The sequence below is a fragment of the Thunnus thynnus genome, chromosome 4 (assembly GCF_963924715.1).
Source record: "Thunnus thynnus chromosome 4, fThuThy2.1, whole genome shotgun sequence".
Lineage (NCBI taxonomy): Eukaryota > Metazoa > Chordata > Actinopteri > Scombriformes > Scombridae > Thunnus > Thunnus thynnus.
The window spans coordinates 10,679,704-10,700,671 of NC_089520.1; the positions used below are offsets into that span (position 1 = coordinate 10,679,704).

Below are 20,968 nucleotides of genomic sequence, written 5' to 3' on the forward strand. Positions count from 1 at the left end.
GCAAGTTATATGAAGAGGGAATCTTTAAGGATGAATCTACAAATGTATGTTTTTTTTCATATTAATTCTGATTCTTCTAATTGTAGGATGTTTGTCTTGAGATGATCATATACTGACAGTAATTGGTACCATTTTTTCTGTTGATCCCTATTACTGTGTGTGTGTGTGTGTGTGTGTGTGTATTATTATGAGGATTACTGTGTTTAGTGGATGCCACATGTCAAAAAAAAAAAACGCTCATCTTACAAACAGAGCTCAGGAGACACAGCAGCAGCGGGGACAACAGAAAAAGCAGGGACGCACCTGGTTTGACCGTCTTCAAACGAATCGGCTCCCGAAAGTGGCGTATGACAGCCAGAGTGTCACGGTTTGTAAGTCCACTGACGGGCGTCCCGTTCACCTCCAGCAAAACGTCCCCGTAGTAGGGCAGCTTCCCGACGTGACACACCAGCACGTCCAGCTTCATCTGGCCCAGGTGGGGGAACTGTCCCAGCTCTGCTCCTCCAAGGACCTCCACCACGGAACCAAAGTCTCCCAGGTTGCCCCATGACACCGCGCACTCCACCACTTTACTGGACCAGTGTTTCTTCTTCTTCAGTGTTCTGGACATGGTTACTCCCTTTATCGAATAACTAACGATCTAACTGGAAACAGTCGCCTCGGCTTTCTGTTGTTAAATGAGCGCGAAATGACGCGGCCTAATAAACCCTCCTGAGTTATCCTCCCGACCTGCTGGTGATTTCATCTTCCTGACATTTACGAGGCTGAATATCACCCGTGAATCTGCCGTTGAGGTCTGAGGTTAAACAGGTCTGTCATCCCACGGGTATATATGCTCCGGTGTGCGCGCAGTTGCCTCGGTTGCAGTAATTCCAAGCGCTCCTTGTGCGTAAAACAGAAGAGTTGATAGCGGCGAGATGGTTAAAAGGGAAACAATCAAGGTTTTATGCTCTTCATCGCTACTGTGGAAACATATCCGCGCTGCTCTTCGTCTCTGGAGGAGCCTCCCGATTACCAAGTTGTCAAGACAAAAACGTAAACAGAGACTATTTTACTCATTCGGCGGTAGACTGTGGAGTGTCTGTCGCTGTAATGTAGTGCGTCAACGAAAAATCCCTCATACCTGTGGGCAGGCTGAACATAGACGGCGGCAGCGTTCACAGGTAGGCGGTTTATGCGGTTGAAATCCAGCCCGTGATGACTGAGTCGACGAGACACATCTGCAAACGTTTGTCTGCTACAGGTTTGAACACACCTGGCACCGCCAGGAGAGATGTAGCCAGGCTCCGAAACGCCCCTTTTTACGCTCAGCAGCAGCAGTGGGTTCCTAGTCGCTCAGGCGGGCTCCATCCTCCGGTGTGCTGTGGTACTAAATGAGAAAAACATACTGTATCAATCCAGAAATATTCAGTGTAACTTATTGTTATTTTGGCCCTCGTTTAAAACACACAATCCCTGCGTTTATCTGAATGTTTTCAACATGTACAGGACCTGTCTTGCATATCAGAAGTGCAACATAAAAGACTAACTGGAAAACACAAAGCATATGATCATGCTTTTGTCTGTGCTTATGTGCTCTTGTATGTGTTCTTTTCATGTTTTTTTATATGCCATCAACCTGCCAGGGGGAAACTAGCCTGTATGGCTAAATCTGGCACATTTAATGGACACAAGTGCTCATGTTACTTAATGTGCATTGTTAAATAAAATAAACATAACATTAAGCGAGGAAAACAAATTACACCTAATTAAGACTGAAGCAGGTATTCTTGAGGAGGAAATTCCGTAAAATCGACCAGGATCAGTGTCTCCACAGCGCCACCTACTGACGTAATCAGATCATTTCAAACGATTTACTGCTCCAGTTCATCCCCCCCTGAGGTTTTTGATTTACATTTGCATACCTACATGCCATTTCACTTGACTGCATTCAACTGCATTTATCCATGCATGATTTATAGATAATTAATTGATTTAATCATTAACTACCACTAGACTGTTATCTACAGATTAGTTTTCCAATTGTTCATACATGAAATGCTTCCAGTAGCCTGTATACTTGTGCAGAGTGCTGTTACTGTATGTTCATGCATACATTACCATCATATAAGTAGGACCGGTGCTGTATATCTGACCTTTTACTCAAGGGGTAACTGTTCTCCCACCTACATGCGAAGCCTACACATTTCATGGCCTGAAAGCACAGGTTTTTTCATGAGCTCATACATTTACATTAACTCGTAACAGTGTGTTGTTGTGGAACTGCGCATGAAAGGATTCATGAGATACAACAGCTCCTTTGTCTTTAAATGTTGGTTTTGTGACAGATTTTACTGTAAAAGAGAAAAAAAAGCAGCAAGATGATGCAAAACTGAAGTTGTGTTTAAGTGTAGCTTTGGTAGTTAATTAAACTTTGTAAATATCACTTCAGCTCCAGGGACAACTGGTCATGTTTCACAGCATGTTATAAATGATGCACGACTCCTTTTTTGCCAAAATCTCTGGAATAGAGGATGATGGATTTTGACAATTTGGGCATGTTGACTCACAGTACAGTCATATGTCAGCGCTGTGTAGCGATGTCAGTGGAGTTAATTAACTTTATAACTGGAAGCGGGGAACACACCTTCTGTGGTATTTATGAAGCAGCAGTAGTTTCTGTTCTCTGGGTGTGATGCAGTAGAAGTCTTTAAATACAGAGTTGCCACCCTGGACATTGTGCTGAATAATTCATAGCCGTGTAGAGGATGATTAACAATGCTATCATGTCTTTGATGGGGACCGGGCAGCGGAGCGCAGATCCAAACTAAACTGAACTTTAAAAAGGCTGAAACGGAAATTGTCAGGTTCAACTCGTATCCGCCGTTTCCTGAGATTCTACCGGATTTACGGAGGAGGGTCTTTTTTTTCTCTCTCAACGTCATGACTGATGATAGATTAATAATTTTTTAAGGCCCACATTAGCTGGCTTTGTGTTGGTTTGACATGACTAAATCCAGATTACAGATGGTTTGGCCTTTTAAATAATTCCATGGTGTGCCCAGGAATCATGTTGTGGTTAAGACCCCTGCCTCAGGAATTACACGCAACCTACATCAAATCCGGCAAGAACATTTTCTCTCAGCTTTAAGTAAAGATAGACACTACTACTAATATTGAGCTGAACTAATTAGTCAGTTAATAAATCAACAAACATTGATAATTATCCTAATAGTTGCCAAACTTGAGTCTCTCCAAACTGAGTTCTCAAATGTGAGCATTTCCCACAATCTACTCTTGTCACGCACCTTTGCCTCCGGAAAACTCTTGATGGCCATTTTTCACTATTTTCTGGCATTTTATAGAAAAGTAATTACTCAAGTCAATAACTGACAACATAAATAATGAAGAAAATAATTAAGTGTCAGCCCTGATTTCATATTTTCTACCTAAGCAGAGCATTGAGGCACACATTCATGATTCAAACCAAATTATCAGAATTCATGTTTAATGTTTGAGTAATGGCTACGTAACAAAAAAAGGCTCTTTAGACATGCTTTACAGAATGTACAGGTAAACAAAATACTATTGAAAATAAAATGCAAAACTTCAACAATACAAAAAAAAAAAAAAAAAAAAAAAGCAGCATGGAATATTGCCAGAGCATTTACTGCTAAACTTTGGTATAAAGTCATAAAAGGACGTTCAGAGAATAAAACAATACAAATGCACATTATATTGCGCTGCGTTGGCAGAAAATATTGAACAGTGAATCGATGTATGCCCCCCCCAGGACATGTAGCTCCATTAGGATGACTTATCACTGCAAGTTTTCATTTCAAATGCTCAATTGCTCAAGAGGCGCATGAAATTGACCCTGGCCGACAGTCAGGAAAAAACATCAACAATGAGAATCTGCTTCCACTGAAACAAGGACTGTCAAAATACAGAGGAAAAAGTCAGAGTCAAGTTGGCTTGAACAACAAAACCAAAACATACCCACTTGGTTGACACCTTTCTGGCTAAATTCAGAGGAAAAGGCTTGGAATGTGCTGATTTGGTAATAAAAAGGCAAACATGATTGAACAAATAAGTTAGAACAAAAAAAAAAGAGAGAGTGCAAGACTGACATGAAAGTCATTTATGCAAGTACCACTGAGGAGGTGGAGGTGTACCGATGCTTATCACATACATGTGATAAAACAAAAATAACAACAACAACTTGTTCGGCCATGTTTCCACTTTGTGACATTAAATCCAAAATGTAGCATCGACTTACACAATCACACGTTTTTGCCCTGTAGATTAACTTTTCAGCATTTTTGATTTTTTAGTGTCTGAACTCAGTACCCTCGAACACTCAGTGTAGCACTACTAACATGACGGGTCCTCTCTTGATCAAACAGAGAAGAGCAGACAGTACCGATTATCACCATAATGGAAATAACGAAAATGAAAAACTTCCAAATCTGGAAAGCAATCTGTTGTCAGACACCATACCCATGAAGAATGAGTAGAATATCATTTGCTTAATATATTGAGGAAATGTGAGATTTCTGTCACAAACAAAGCCAAAACCAATCACATCTGAGCAACTCTGAAGTGCAATAATCAAGAGGATTTTTAAGGAGAACTCATAAGATCAAACAAGACTAATTTCCTTTGCACAAGAAGAAGCATTTTCAAATCCTCAAAGCGGTTTAATAGCTGACGCCTTGAAAACAGTACAGATAGCTGAAGTTGGCAGCTGTTTAATCGCTATGACGCCCATTTTTTTTTTTTAAAGAAAATGTTTTCATCCTGTTACCTGACGTGACACGTAGAAAACAATGATAACTCTGGGACAATAAAAGGCTTACAATGAGTGTTTTAAAAGTTACTGCAGCTTATGTCTCGAACCTCTCTGCAAACAGACATGGAACTTAATAGATTACTAGCCTTATGTACACGCGCACACACACATACATACATATACATACATACATACATATAAGGGCTGAACAATTAATCAAATTTTTATCAAAATCACAACATGACCTACTGCAATTTTGTGTGTCAATATACCATTTTAAATTAAATATTGTGGTGCTGCGGAGACATCCTGGCCTACACATTATATATATATCATATATATTCTACAGGCTTAAGAAAACATCTTTGTTTTGGTACAGATCTCCGCAATAATCACACCATAATCATTTGAATGTTTTTCAATTAAGATGAAAATAATGATGTAAAAGTGATCATTCCCTCTAATATTGCAAATCATATCGTGAGTGCAATATCAGTAAAAATAATTAGATATATTTCAAAACTGTTCAGCCCTAATACACACACACACACACACACACGCATACATACACGTACATGTATAAAATAACATACATACATGTAGAAAATAATATAATACATTCTCATTTTTTTTCACAGTCCCAAGTGAAAACCTTTATCGACATCTACGGAAGGATCATGAACTTTTTTTGAGAGAAAACTGTGACGATAAATCCTCACGATGTAAAATGACATGCACACTGCATAATAAAGTTTACCACCATTAAATTAAGTGCCTGTAAGATATAAAGGGAAAAAGAAGTCAGTGCATACTGTCTATATAAACCATAAAAGTCACCTGATGGAGGTTACTGAGAATGCTTATTAAAAAAAAAAAAAAAAGGCCATCCGACAGACAACCATGAAACAAATAGCCAGCAAAACCATGATTGTCACATGTGCAAAAAAAATTGTACGCTTTCTCCCCAAACTGCTTATTATTACAAAGACACGAAATGAAGGAATTAACGATTCCGTTTTGACGTATGACAAAAAACAAACTCAGATAAAGATGATATAGGATATATTCATATATATTCATAATATACACCACGTTTTGGTGTCACTGTCTCTGGGATTTGCATAACAGGATAACCAGATAGCATCGTTTGGAGTCAGTAGGGATGGCTGTGGGGAATGTGAGGATGTATGCTTTCAAGGTTCTTTTCCTGTATGAACAACCACAAAACTGCTGGTCAGGGAATTGTCCCCTATTTAAACCCCTTTTTTTTTTTTGCCCACTTGGGAAGAGGTGGTTCCTGATTCTACCGACGTCATGCTGGCCGCTCCGACGGGTGTCTGTACCAGGTATGATGAGACAAAAATTGCCGGTGTGATGCGCACCAGCACGAGAATTTGATCCTCACAGCAGCAGGGAAGGAGAGGAGAGAGAGCTTGTGAAGACACTACCATATCTTCTCTCATGGCAGCATCCGACATGGCTCTTTGAAGCATACATTCATAGCTTTCTCTAGAAAAAGAGAACAAAGAATATAGTGGAGTGTGTGTGTGTGTGAGTGAGGGGGTCCTGCAGAGGTGGAGGTGTCGAGGAGGAGGAGGTCGCTTTAAATCACCTGTCCGTTTTTTTTTTTTTTCCCCAGCCTGACACAGCAGTCTTTTTCCACAGTAGAGAAATTCAGCATGTCCTCTTGAGTGAAAAGGGGAATGTAAACATACAAGAGAGCATCTTTGGCAGAATGTGAGGAGGTAGTGGGTGAAGGAGGAGGGGTGCAGCGACGAGGAGTCAGAGGCAGAACACGGGTGTAGTGTTAGGACCTATGTGGGAGCGGGATGCTCCTGAGGGTTAGTCCTATTAGAGGCACTTCTGTGGTTCTGTGTGCATTGGTTGGGAAAGCAGTCCGCCGCCTCTGCTTCACTCTGTTCCTCTGCCCCGTCGGTAGAGGAAGTCAGAGGGGGTGTCCTGTGTACAGTCACTGGGTGCTGGGACGTGCCTGCTTGGGGTTTTGAAGACGGATCATCCCCTTCTCCCCAGAATGACCTGCTAAGAGAATCTGCAAAGACAAGCGAGAGAGAAAATATTTAGAAGGCTACGCATCTCTATCCGCTCACAAACAGCATGCATTTTGATATGTGGTGAAACGTAATTAATATTTTCACACTAACGATGGATCAAATGACTGCTTTTGAGTTTGAGGGATCACCTGTAGTGAGGAATTATCACCCGACAAGTTTAAATATCAAGTGTTTCATGTAGGTAGCCGTGCTGACTGTCGGCTTTCTCCTCCTCCTCTGATCACCTGAACAACCCGTTTAAGAAGCCTCTGTGTATCTAAACATATTATATCCGGAAGATCAATATCTCCAAGAAATATGATCTCATGGGTTTACCAGTTCTTTGGGAAATCTCTCATCTGTAAAACACTTGGCTTGACTGAATCAACGCCCTCAGTGTTTATATATAAAAAAGGAAAGATAAAAGAAAAGCTGCCTGAGCACCAGGTCAGTAGAAGAGAATGTTTACAGAATCCAACAGGGTTTTTAAAATTTTTTTTAGTGGCTGCAGGATGGAAAAAGATTCAATGTGTTGCCCAAAACCTCTCAGCAGGGGGAGATAATAGTTTGCACCGAGATGGTCGGAAAGTCTCACCGTTAGCGTAGCGCTCTGGAGGAGTGTGGCTGCTCAACCTTTTGTCGTGTGAGGTGAGAAAGACGGAGGAGTCTCGGTTGTTGATGAGGCTCTCCAGTGTCGTGTCCTCGTGCTGGGCGTGTTCACTGAAGCTCTCCTTCAGGCCCGGTAGAGTCTTGTCTAGCGGGTCGTCTTCCCCCAGGTAGGCGTAGGGGCAGTAGTCCCGCGTGCGAGAGTAGATGTTGGCGTTGTCGTAGCAGTCGGAGCAGATGACCAGCGGGACCGCGCCACCTGACAAGAGAAGACGAGCATCTTCGTGAGTGTTACGATCCATGTTTGTTTCTCGAGTCTTTTTCCGGACTGTGGCTCCATTTATGTATCCCGACAATGGCTAGGGAAAAAGGCCTCTCGATTTAATTAGCTCAACTGTTATATAATATATTAACGTTACATAATTATGACATATATACTGAGGTTGAGCTGCAGGAATATAGCCGTTTCAAAATCTCTCAAACCTGAAAAAACCATGAAAAAATGTGAATAAGAAGAATGCAGAAAAAAAAATACTATAAAGATGAATAAAAGTCACATGACCGTTTGTGAGTAGGTGACACTGACCTGCAGGGACTCCAGCTAGTCCCTCGCGAGCCTCTCCGGGGTGGAAGCTGCTACGGCCGGTGAACAGAGAGCCGACCCTGCAGTGCAGCATGCCGTTGCCCTCGGTTTCCACCTCGCTGCCCGTGTCTCCGTAACACACGCCTGGGACATACATGATAATTAGTCATTGTCTCGTTTCAGCAAGAATCTTATCCAAAAAAAAGAAAAGACAAAACAAAATAAGGTGTTCCAATTTAGAAACGCATAAAGACAGGACTGTCCGAAACTGCTGAATGTTAAGACTCACATCCTTGTTTGTGACATTTTGTTTTGAGACATTTGATGTTTTTTGTTTGCCTTTCATGCCAGAGGTACTTGTAACGGAAGGCGGGCGAGTCTGCGGTGTATTTTTTTTTTTATTACTTTGATTTCTCTTGATCACACAATAATCTTTGTGATGTTGAGATAACAAGCTTCGTTTCCTTGTGATCACAATGCTGACATAACCCAACCTGTTAGATAAAAACCCACAAGAATGTAATGTGCTGATAATCACATATAATAAAACAGATATAGTCAGTCTCTACCAGAGATATCTTTAAGCCTAATCAAAGGTCACTATAATGCAAACTAGTGAATTATTAACTATTAAAAAGGCACACCATTACTACTTATCATAAATAACATTACTTCAAAGCCCTACATCTAATTTGTTCAATATATTAAGTTGAGTAGGCTACCAAAGGCACAGTATCAGTCTATATTGAACTATTATAAAGGACATTGGACTGGGTTCCAGCTGTAACAGGCACCGATCACTGTTATCTGCTGATGTAAGGTGTATGCAGCGATAACAGCCTTATACTTCACCTTATATCTGCAGTTTACTGAAGATTATTATTAGTATCTCGTATGCTTATGATGATCAAGGAAACGATGTTTGTTATATCCAGATCATGAAACCATTATTTTGTGATTATGATAAACTGAAGCTTGTAATGTAGAGATGATAAAATACTTCTGATCACATCATCATACGTGGTCCTGAGGAAAAAAAAGGTTTGTGTTACAGACTCCAACATGGTGGAATTCACCAAATCTAAAAAGGGAAGATTACTCACCGTCTGTGCCCTTATGGACATATCCATTAGAGAGAGGAGGCATGAGCTGCTGGTGGCTGCCGGCCTCAGAGTTACTGTAGCCCTCCTGAGGCTCTGACAAAGTACCCTGAGAGGACAGGTAGCTGGGGATGTCTGCTGGTAAATTCATCTCATCTGGAACAGACGGAGACATGTTTTATTAGACGCTAAGTTCTGTGAAGCGGTTTTATCCACACAACATGTCCCCGTGGACACATTTCATGATTTATGAACAAGCATTGCTATAGGGTAAAGCTTCAAATAAGGCGTTTTATAATCACAGATGGTTACGTGACACGCTGTGCTGACCTGTGTTGGTGATACTGTAGTCTTCGCTCTTCCTGCGCATGTGGTAGATGACGATGACCCAGACCAGCGAGGTTCCGACCACGCAGCACACGACCACGATCACCACGATGCCCACGGTGGTCCACCCGTCCTGGTCGTACCCCACGCCGGTATCGCAGTTTGGTGACGGTGAGACGCTCAGGTAGATGTGACCGCGTTCTGTTCCCAGAGTATTAGACATGATGCAGGTGTATTTCCCGGCGTCGGCGGGACCGGCGTCGACTATGATAAGGAGCTGGTTAGCGGCGGCGAAGAAGTGACGCTCTGTGAGTACCAGAGGCCCGTCGTCTTTGGTCCAGTTGAGGCGGGGGGCGGGGCTGCCTCCGGCTATACACTGAAGCACGGCGGTTTCGCCGCGAGCCACTGTTCTGTCTTCGAGCGGCCGCATGAAGGATGGAGTTTCTGGAATAAAAAGAGGATTTCATTGATTTTTGATTTAACGAGGATTATCCGAGAGGCATTTGTGTCAAACTGTTTGGATAGATGTGTATGAAGTTGAGTTTGTTATTTTTCTAATAAACCAATGTTTAAGCTTTGATCACAGACTTCACCTTGAGGGATTGATTATATACCAGCACACAGCCTTAAACCTTAAATCTCTAAAGCACACTCATTAAGAAATGTGATCGAACAGGTGCGTCAGAGATGCTCCAGCCACACAGATTTAAAAAGGTATAATCAGTCATTCTGGAGAAAGATTGTTGATATTTGAACTAAACCTTCAAGCAAATATCCCATTGTGCTCCTTCGGAAGCTCTGTCCCCCCAAATTCATGGACGCACATCGCCAAGACAATGACCAGAAGAGAAATACGGTGGAATCCAGAACAATGCGTCAGTCGTTTCTGTTCCTCTCACACATTATCACAACAATTGAGCACAACAGTCCATCCACACTCTCCATGGGAAGAACTCAACAGTGTTTGTATTTATTGATATATTGATATTGTCAATAAGTTCAAAACACATGCACGGCGGGACGTTTGTGTGATTTGAACAGCTGCCTGCTCGGATTAGGCTTCAATAAACGCAACAGAAATGAACAAGCGTAAGTAGCTGCTGTGATGTCCTGTGCACGAGCACGAGCACGAACCCCCCCCCTGCTGCTGATTGGCCAGAACAGTGCTGTGTGGCTTGCTCCAAGCCACTGTGTTTACATGCCCATTTACAGAACCGCTGCTGTGTATGACCACTGTTTCAGTGCACACACACAGAACAGACAGCTAGTGGACCGTGAGGAGATATTCACTGAATCTGACAAAAAAAGTATATTGGATTAGAATCACTGACTATACCTTTAAATATTCTCCACAGCCACAGTATAACAAGCTTTGCATTTACATCTGCCTTAGTTAAAATTGCAGAGGAGGCGACGAAAACACGTGTGTGTGTGTGTGTAATGAGTGACAGACATGAATGAGCAGCCAATTTGAGCGGAGTGAGTCAGCTGAAATGACCCAGTAGTAATACATCGGTAACACACTCTACTAATCAGGTGGGTGACTCACCCAGGACGGTGAGCGTAGCGTTCGCTGACAGGCTGCCAGCTGCATTTTGAGCCGTGCAGCTGTACACTCCCATGTCTTCCGTCTTCACGTTAGCGATAAAGAAGATGTCGTCGTCGGGCATCACGTGCATCCTGCGCTCTCGGGCGGCGGGGAAGTCGGTGCCTCCGTCCTTCTGCCAAGCAATCTGGGGTGATGGATGGCCTTCGGCGGCACACTCTAGCCTGGCCATAGTCCCAGTCCGGATAGTCAGATCCATGGGTGTCTTAAGAAAGGATGGCAGCTCTGAAAGATATAGTACAGAAAGTCATGTACAAGAAATATCCCTCAAGAGTATAAAATCATTTCAGCAGTATCAAAAGTCAGTGTATAAAGCAGCACTTTGAGGCTTAAGACGGCAAAAACAGAGAAAAAGTAAGCCAAAGTTACAGGAGATCATCGACATCCTCACCGTTGACGGTAAGTTTGGCCCTGTTGGAGTAGTTGGAGCCAAAGTGATTGGATACCACACACTGGTAGCGCCCTTCATCGGTGAAGTTGACATTGAGGAGGTGAAGCACGGTGGTGTAGATCAGCTCTCCCTCCTGGTATTGCGCATAGTTTTGCACTTCTGCGTCATACAGCACCTCCCCGTCTTTCCGCCACGCCGTGGTCATCGGCGAATCGCTGCTGCTGGACGCGACGCAGCTCAGAGTCACGTTGTTCCCCCGCAGTGCCACGGACGTCTCCGGGTGACTTGTGATCTGCGGTTTGGGGAAATCATCTGTGGAGGAGCGGGAGCAGAGGGTATGCAACTTAGTTCAACATGACGTTTAGTAAGCTGTGCCGTTTTATTGGAAGCATTGTAAGTATAAAAAAAAAAAGGGACTGACCACAAACAAACTCTTCTGGGCTGATGGAAAGAACATTGCGGCCGAGTAGGCTGGCAGGATGGGCGCAGATAGCGGACACAGACTGCTGGAACTGGCTGTCAGTCAGCCAAGGCCCCAGCCACTGCATGTGGCAGTCACACAGCAGGCTGCTCGTGTTCAGGACACTGAGAACAGAGAGGAAATTAGTGAGATGAGTCACTGTCAAATTAGTGGCAATCATCAAACTACTCTAGAGATAAAAGGAGGAGATGAACTCACTCGACACGTGAATATAAATTTTTATGATTTGCAGGATTTGTATGAACTTTCAATAAACATGCGAGCGAGAGTAGCTGTATGGTATATCATACTTCATATAATGAAAGCTGTGGCATATTTTCCAAAAACTGACCTTTTTCTCTGAATCCCAACACGAAACATTATTGATAAACCGAACACTGTCTTAATAAAACTTTAACATCACACTGAGACGATTTGTGTGACAGTTCAGATGCATAAAAAACAAAATCCTACTAGACGACTCAAAACAACACCACAAACTAAAAACGATTGTGATTGATCAAATTAATCATACAGAAAATCATTGATCCAGGTTCACACATATGAAAGGGATCATTTAATGATTTTCTAAGCATAACAACACCAGGGCTCTACTTTTTAGACCAGACAGGCAGTGACACCGAAATGTCAAACACCCTGTTTTTAATACACTTTGTCCTAAAATACACTTCAGTTACAAGGGTGTTGTCATTATGTTCTTCTAGCTAAGTTATTAAGCAAAGCCACTTTATCTGCTCGCCAATGTTCTATTAAAGCTGCAGACTTAATTAATAACAAGAGGATATGACTACTGTCATGGTATATTTTTTGAGTTTGACAGCTGCTGGGGCATTTTGTTAGCCGCTGCTTGAGACACTCCTATGATGGGCTGATCAAAACCTTTAAAAAAGGCAGGAGACTTAACATTTCCACTGTCTTCTCTCACAGATAGAGGGGAGGGTGTTGTTGCAACTCAAAAGCTGAATGGGAAATCTTTGTTGTCTAATTGAGCCTACACAGATGTTACCGTTTTGATAAAAACAACAATGCAATGAAGTAGCAATTGTGCATATTTTTAAATGTCATCACCAAAAACCAATTATTAAGGCTCAAAAAGTTTAGTGCTCCTTTATTTGTTCAGTGTGAAAGCTACTGGTAGATCAATAACTTTCATTAACTTCCCATTTCACTGGTTGAGCTTTTCTTAACACAACTATATAAAAGGCCGCTTTAAAATACTAATCATGTCCCTTAATTGCAATGTTACTTGATCATCGTGATTCCTTTTTAATGAAGGCGGCACTGATAAATCCGGAAATGTTAGCTTCCCAATGTGCTTATGAGAGCTGTAAGATTCGTTTTGCGTCTACTCACAACACTCTGAGCTTCATGTGGGACAACGCCTCAGGGTGTATCGACATGATGCCGTTCTTGCTGAGGTCCCTGCGAAGGGGGACAGAAATATGATTAGACATACCTTCCGTGTGATTTGATCGAAATGGCATCCTGTTTCACAAGCATAAGACAACAACAGCGCATGGTGATAAAAGCCTTCTGCTATCTTTAATCATTGGACAATAACAGCAGCTCCTTCCCAGACACAAGTATGACTGTGTGCGGAGAGAGAAAGGTTTCACTCACAGGTGCTCCAGCTCCTCCAGTCCCTCGAACGCTTTCTTAGTGATCGATTTAATTTTGTTCCGCTGAAGGATTCTGGAAAATAAAAATATTTCATACGGTGTTCAGTAAACAGCTGCTACACAAAGCCTCTCCTGGGTAACGTTTTATTGTACGCTTTATCTGCAGCTTTTGCATAAACTAAATTAAAACATTTGACCGGCCTTTCAATACAAGTTAGAATAGAGCAAAATAAAACCTGTAGAATTAACAACAGACCTGGTAGTACACAGTCAAATCTCTGGAACAATCATCTTAATTTAAGATGCACCTGCTACATTTGTCTAAATAGACATTTATGTATTAAATTCAAATCTATGAATATTTCTATTCATCTATATAAGAATTTGAATGTCCTTACAGTGTGTTCAGCTTTTTCATCCCATCAAACACACCGATGGAATCTTCAATCGCCCAGGAGATTTCATTATTGCGGATATCTCTGAAAAACAAAAGAGTTGCGTGTTAGATATTAAACACAATCTACATTGACTGAATAGGTTTTTTTTTTTTAAAAGACCACAGATAAGGCACATTATCTCTACCGTGGTTGTCAGAGGCAGTGACTCTCAGTTGGGAGACTAACAATCTGAGACACCATAATTCCACAGTGAGCCACAGTTCACTGCCCCTGCTGCTCTGATGAAGGGAAATTAATTGGCTCTGTTTAGCACTGGGACAATTCATGGGTCCACTGGAAGCCTAGAGAGGCCTTGTGTTTACAGGATGGGTCATGGGCTCTTTTGTTTCTCTTTCCTCATGCCTGGCCACCTCTGAAAGAACTTCGGCACTCTCCGATTCCCCTCTCCCATGAAAGCACCCAGGATGGTGTGTCAGCCCTCCCACGGCTGACCTCCTTCTCGTTGCAGCTCTCGGCGGCTCGAGTGGGATTTCGTGTGGCAAAAATAATCAGTTCGCAACTTCCTCTCTTCTCAGTACTTCTTACCTTGCAGATAGGATGTATGACAGGAGAGGAAATTTGCTTAATTAGGCTGATATTCTGGACCTGAGATGTGAGGTATTTTCAAAGCTTTTGGGGTGGTATTAATGAATCTACTCTCCTGCAAACACACACATTTTGTGCGAGCTGACTTTTACCACATTTGCACCAATTCATGTATTTGTTAGCAATACATTTGGTAGCGTAAACAGGGAGGACTATTACTGAAACAGATCAGTGTCAATGAATTTCAACACCCGAGAAAGCGTATTCCAGTTTCTCCCCCTGACATCGCCGGAGCTGTTATTTGTTTCAGTAGATGCTGAAATGTTGATATTATTTTATCCCAGCTTGAGGAAGAAAACTGACAACGCGAATAACGACTCATCTCTTGTCCTCTGCCTCAGCTAGAGTGTGAAGACTCAAGTCTGCTCTCTCACCTGTGACATATTACAACAACCTTCTATACATGTTTCACAAGATTGACATGGCACCGCCACTACTGAAAATCTGTGATTTTGTTTGTGTTTGTGCATAGTGATAAAGCTTTCAGTGCTTTAAAAATAAAACACCTAGGCTTGGATGAGCAGAACATTTCAACTCATTTGAAGTTATGCCCACAGTGAATGGTAGGATGGAGGACCAAGAACCCAAGGGAAGAGGATTCTAAGAAATCACATACTGGGTGGTTTGATTTGAGACTAAACAGATGACTAATGACAAGAAGGATTAGAAATCAACAGACTATATTAAGAGGATCCAGACTTAGAATCGTGGCAATATCTACTGTTATTTCTGCAAACTACTGAGGATTACTTGGGAAATATATTCAAGACAGGACCAGAACTACACACGGAGAGTGAAGCAAACACGAACCTACTGTGGTCTGCAGCTTTCTTCAGAATGCACAGAGCCAAGAACAAGTTGGAACTTGGGTTATATTTCAAACTGAGCTTCATTACCTTTCTTGGATCAAACAGGTAATACATAATTCAGACAGATTTCTTTGAAGTGTGGCACTTACAACGTGCGCAGACTGGCCAGGCTGCTGAACACTCCCTCTCCCAAATGGCTGATAGAGTTCTCTCCCAGGTTCAGGCTCTCCAGGAGACCTAATCCTACAAAAGCTGTCTCCTCCAGTCTAGTCAGATGATTGAAGGACAGGTCTCTGCACAAAAAAAAAAAAAAAAAGCATATATGATACAAATCAGTTCCGACAATGACCTATTTAACACCGCTCTTGAATGTTAATGTGACACCGCATTCAAGAATGATACTCCGAAATGAGATGTTTCTGCAGAATTGTTATAAACAAATACAGTATATATCCACCAGAGGCGAGACAACAGTGAATCAGCTCCAGAACAGTACTGTAGAAAGATAACAGTAAGTCCTCTGAGCACACAGAATGAATTTCAGAGCCTGGAGCAAGGGAAAGAAAGTGGGGACTCTTAGCTGCGTGGGGATTTTAGCTATGAAGCGAACACACTCACAATTCCTCCAGCTTTTGGCAAAACTCCCAGGCGTCTGGTCGGATGATGCCGACAGCATTCTGGCTGACCCGCAGGATACGCAGCATGCGCAGGCCATACAGCCAACCCTTGTTGACCTCGGTTAGGTTGTTGTGCTCCAACTCTCTGAGACACAGATGGGGAAAATAAAATGGCATTAAAAGAGAGGAAGGATTTGTTTTAATAACAAATCTGTTAACACGATCGACTGGCTAACAACATGACCGCTCTAAAAATGTTGACAACAGATGGACAGGTTTGTTTCGGAGAAATACAGTAGAGGTTGTGAGTTTTTTTTCCCTTCTTCTATCTGTGTCCATTTACAGACCGAGGCCCCATTTCCAAGAAGCATCTTAAGGCTATCTGATATGATCTTAGCATATAGACGTACAATGGGACAAAGATCATTTAAGCCCCGAGATGCTTCCAGGAAACAGGGTTTTACTCTGTACTTTTACATTATACCGTACAGAACTGCTGACGAACATGCTATTAATGTCAATTTAAAGGAACCAATAACACTGTACTCACAGTTCTTCGATGTTATTAAGTCCAAAAAAGGCTCCATCCATGAGCTTAGAGATGCCGTTCCTTTGCATCTTCAGTGACCTCAGTGAGTCCATCCCTTTGAATGTCAGGCTGTCCACTGTCTTGATCTTGTTACGCTTCATTTCACTACAAAGAGAATAAGCATCGTTTTTCTATGACTAAGTGCATTCATTTGGATTTCCAGGTAATTCAGCCAGCTAGTTAAATAAGAGTTGTTACAACAGAATTAAGATCCACGGTTTTGTCTGCCAACTATCCACCACTTAACTCTTGACTGATGATTCTGGTTTTGCACCACAAACACATTATATATGATACTTACAGGAACTGAAGCTGTGGAAGTTTGAAGACTTTGGATGTCAGCGTAGCTAATCTGTTCCTGTTCAGCTTCAGCACCAGCAGGGAGCTAGAGATGTTTTCAAAGCAGCCAGGCTCGAGGACACTGATCTTGTTATTAGTCAAATTCCTATGAGATAAAAGAGCAGAAACATTACAGACACAATCAGGAGGCGCCACAAAGCCAGTCTGTCTACAATAAGACGCTTTCTTACCAACAACAAACTATAAAATATAATATTAATATATGCACCCTTGGCAGAGGTATGTACTCTGTTGTTTTATTTGACCTTCAACCTGTAATGTCATGCTTTATCCTGTAAATAATTTGTTCTTATCTCCCTGCATAAAGTAAAGGTTAAATGAAGATTATTTTAAATGTGTCCACTCACAGATATTTCAGTTGCATGGAGGGAAAGGATCCAACTTTGAGCTCAGAGATGGAGTTAGATGTCAGGTCCAGCGTCTCCAAGGAAACGTATGGCTGCAGCTGATGCATCGACAGCTCTGAGATCCGATTGTGGACTCTGAAACAATAATTAAAAAAAAGAGGTATTATTGTATAAGTCACAATGACACAGATTACTATTTCAAGCTATAGCTATGCTATACCCAAATCATATCAACATGAGGAAAGACAAAAAAAAGACAATACCAAATGGTACCTAACCAGTGTTTTGGTATCAGTATATTAGTATACCATGTATAAAAAAGGTATGAAAAGCTTTAAAATCTTCCATTTCATCAACAGTGTCTAAACTATACAGAAAATGATTGTAATTTGTCTTTATTTAAGATAATGTAGAGTTTGTATTAACATGTAACAGTTGGTTTAAGTGGTGACAGGAGAGGCAAGAAAACCTGAAGGGGATTGTGTACTTACAGTGACAGCGACGTGATGTTTGAGGAAACATCTCCAAGATATGGAAGAGCAGTCAGCTCATTGTGGTTCATGGTGCTGAAATGAAATTCAACAAAACATTAATATCAGGATTTGAAAAAAACATTTGGAAGACCTGCTGCAGTATGAATGAAATTAGCAAACTCCTTCCCAAACTAACTGGCTCAGGTATTAAGACATGTTAATTGACTTTATGTCGTTTTGGAGGTTGTAATTGTAGTTCTGTTGACCTGTATTGCATTGACAGGTGTTTCTAATATTTTGCATTACACTGATAAAAGGTAGACTAAATATTGGAAACAATGCATTACAACGAAACTGTACCACAAACTGTAACAGGGATGTAACTAACAATTATTATCGACTAATCTGCCAATTATTCTCTTAATTAATCATTTTGTCTATAAAGTGTCAGAAAATAGATATTTAACTTCATAGAGCCCATGGTGACGTCTTCAAACGTCTTGTTTTGACTGATCCAACAGTCCAAAATCCAAAGATACTCAGTTTACTATCATGCATCACACAAAAAAACTTTATCTTCTCACATTGGATAAGCTCCAACTACCAAAAGTTTGGCATTTTTGCTTTAAAAAAAATTACTAAAACAATTATTCAACTATCAAAATAATTACTGATTTTTTTTTGTCAATCGTCTAATGAGCAATAGAGCAGTTTCCATAAAAACTGAACATTATAATCTACATAATAAACTATCAACTGTGCATAAATTATGTTTTATTTTATACACAAAGTTATTTGTTATATACACAGTTATACACAGTTATTAAATGATTGAGTGTGGATGTGATGATAATTCTTATCTAAGTGTGTGTGTATACCAAAGCAGAAATAAACTTATATAAATCTAATCAAGTGAGGGTCAAGGGGCTTAAACACATGTAAAAGGGGGATTCAGGGTATATTATGGTGCATCCCTGGGCTGAGCAACAAATCAGTGGACTGGATTCAGTACAGGACCAACTTCAATACATCTGCGTCTTTGGGTGTCTACTTACACTTGGGTTATCCCATCTGGTGGGTCCAGGGGAGCCGTCGACAGCCTTTTTCTATTACAGTCCAGGATATGGAGCCCATCTTGTCCTTCAGAACATGAGCACGGAGCCGGACAGGACTCAAGGGCCCAGGCACTCAAACTCAAAAGCATGAAGACGAGGGCCGAAGGAATGGGCCAGTCTTCCGCCATTTTAAATGTCTTCCTACAGAAGAAGGCTACGTAGCTACGTGGCTAACTCGCTAAACTAGCACGTTAACAGTTACAAAACCACCATAAAATTGTACCTGCAGTTTGATTATCAGTCAAACAAACACATACTTCAGGGTTGAAGTGCCACGATTCCAAGCTGATCTGTAAAATACAGTTTTTTTCCAACTTGCGTGAGGCATCCTAGCAAAGATTTACCCCCTTCTTCCCAGTGCCTGGAATCCCTTCCGCTCCAATCTGGAAACCCTCCCGGAGAGGCTAATGCTAGCTCACTGTTGAGATTGTTTAGTCCCACAAATATGCCAGTTTTCCTGCAGACGACACCGGATTAACTCCACACCTGGTTGGCGTTTGATTATACTGAGCCAAATGGCACGATATCTTTGCTTGACCCGGGCTGTTTACAACGAGTTTAAATTCATTTTCTCTGTCTTTCTATCCCGAAAGAACAACAAAGCGCCTTGAGTTGATGACATAGGATATCCTACGTCCCGCCCCTTTCCAGCGTGTTTGGAGTGATTCTATTGGTCCGTACTCAAGCTTGTCAAAAATATGCACCAATTTGATTGGATCTCATTCCAATATGTTTTCGTTGTAGCCTATACTGTACACAGCAGAAAGTTGTTTTTTTTTCAGAACTGCTGGAGTGAGTTAACAGTTAGTATTTCACATCGTTGTGGTTATTGGTGGTGATTTCTGGTGTGATGTGATGGTGCCTTTTGAGTTCATCGCATAGTTCTTCAATAATCTGATGTGGTCTGTATAGTAACCCACATAAAGTAATTTCACATGTGTAAAAGCAATTTACGTAAACGCACAATGCCCTTTTTAAATCGAGAGTCCTACCATAGACTGTATGAGTCCTACACATAGACTGTATATAAATATTTTTTATATAGAAACAGAAAAGTCCTCTTCAAAGTCAAAGTCTCATCTAGACTACACATAAATATTTTTATATAGAAATATAAAAGTCTTCAACCTCATCTAGACTGCACATAAATATTTTATGTGGATATATGAAAATCTTTATATACAATCTATGGTCCTATGAGTGAAAAAAGGATGACAATAGTTTGTAGAAATAAAGGTATGCAACATGTGCCTGGAGCCAATGTCATGGGGTTATTACTAATGTTAGAGGTTGTTCTAGCAATAATATTAACAAAGTGTATTTAGTGCCTTTCAGAACATACAGTGCTGCTTGAAAGATTGTGAACCCTTTAGAATTTTCTGTATTGCTGCATAAATATGACCTAAAACACGATTGGATATTTACACAAGTCCTAAAACTAGATAAGAGAAACCCAATTAAACAAATGTAAACAAATATTTTTTCATTTATTTATTGAGGAAAATTATCCAATCTTACATATTTGTGAGAGGCAAAAGTATGTGAACCCTTGCTTTTGGTAACTGGTGTGACCTCCTTTTGCAGCAATAATTTCAACCAAACATTTCCGGTAACTGTTTATCAGCTCTGCACATCAGCTTGGAGGAATTTTAGCCCATTCCTTCTTACAAAACAGTCTCAACTCAGGGATGTTGGTGGGCGTCTTTGCATGAACTACATGCTTCAGGTCCTTCCACTGCATTTCTTTCGTCCTGACAGGACTTTGACTCGGCCATTCCAAAACATTATCTTTCTTCTGCTTCAACCATTCTCTTGTAGAATGACTTGCGTGTTTAGGGTCGTTGTCCTACTGCAAGACACACTTCCTGTTGAACTTCAGTCGGATACCTTGACATTTTCCTGTAGAATTGGCTGGTACGACTCAGAACTCATAGCTCCATCAATGGTTGCAAGCTGTCCTGGTTCAGAGGCAGTGAAGCAGCCCAAACCATGATACTACCATCACCATGTTTCACAGATGGGCTAAGGTTCTTATGCTGGAATGCAATGTTTGCTCATTGCAAAACATAGCGCTTCTCAT

At 41.3% G+C, this 20,968-nt stretch overlaps 2 protein-coding genes across 3 annotated transcripts in view; both read right to left on the reverse strand.

The window, feature by feature from the left end:
• The window catches only part of LOC137181142 (membrane-associated guanylate kinase, WW and PDZ domain-containing protein 3-like), a 127,447-nt gene extending 125,849 nt beyond the window's left edge, over positions 1-1,598 (reverse strand). For both annotated transcript variants that reach the window (XM_067586565.1, XM_067586566.1), the window contains exon 1: positions 304-1,598. In XM_067586565.1, coding sequence (XP_067442666.1) covers positions 304-610 — 307 coding nt within the window. In that variant the 5' untranslated portion in view covers positions 611-1,598. The remainder of the gene's footprint in view (positions 1-303) is intronic.
• Positions 1,599-3,470: 1,872 nt separating this feature from the next.
• On the reverse strand, positions 3,471-19,514 carry lrig2 (leucine-rich repeats and immunoglobulin-like domains 2). Its single transcript, XM_067586568.1, has 18 exons — positions 18,829-19,514; positions 17,792-17,866; positions 17,301-17,435; positions 16,895-17,038; positions 16,555-16,698; positions 16,006-16,149; positions 15,537-15,680; positions 13,934-14,014; positions 13,537-13,608; positions 13,270-13,338; positions 11,857-12,020; positions 11,436-11,747; positions 10,988-11,269; positions 9,442-9,882; positions 9,115-9,267; positions 8,015-8,155; positions 7,418-7,687; positions 3,471-6,821 (listed from the first exon to the last, which is right to left on the reverse strand). The coding sequence occupies exons 1-18, from the start codon at positions 19,014-19,016 to the stop codon at positions 6,586-6,588; spliced, it is 3,195 nt and encodes a 1,064-aa protein (XP_067442669.1). The 5' UTR covers positions 19,017-19,514; the 3' UTR covers positions 3,471-6,585.
• Between the last annotated feature and the right edge of the window lie 1,454 nt (positions 19,515-20,968).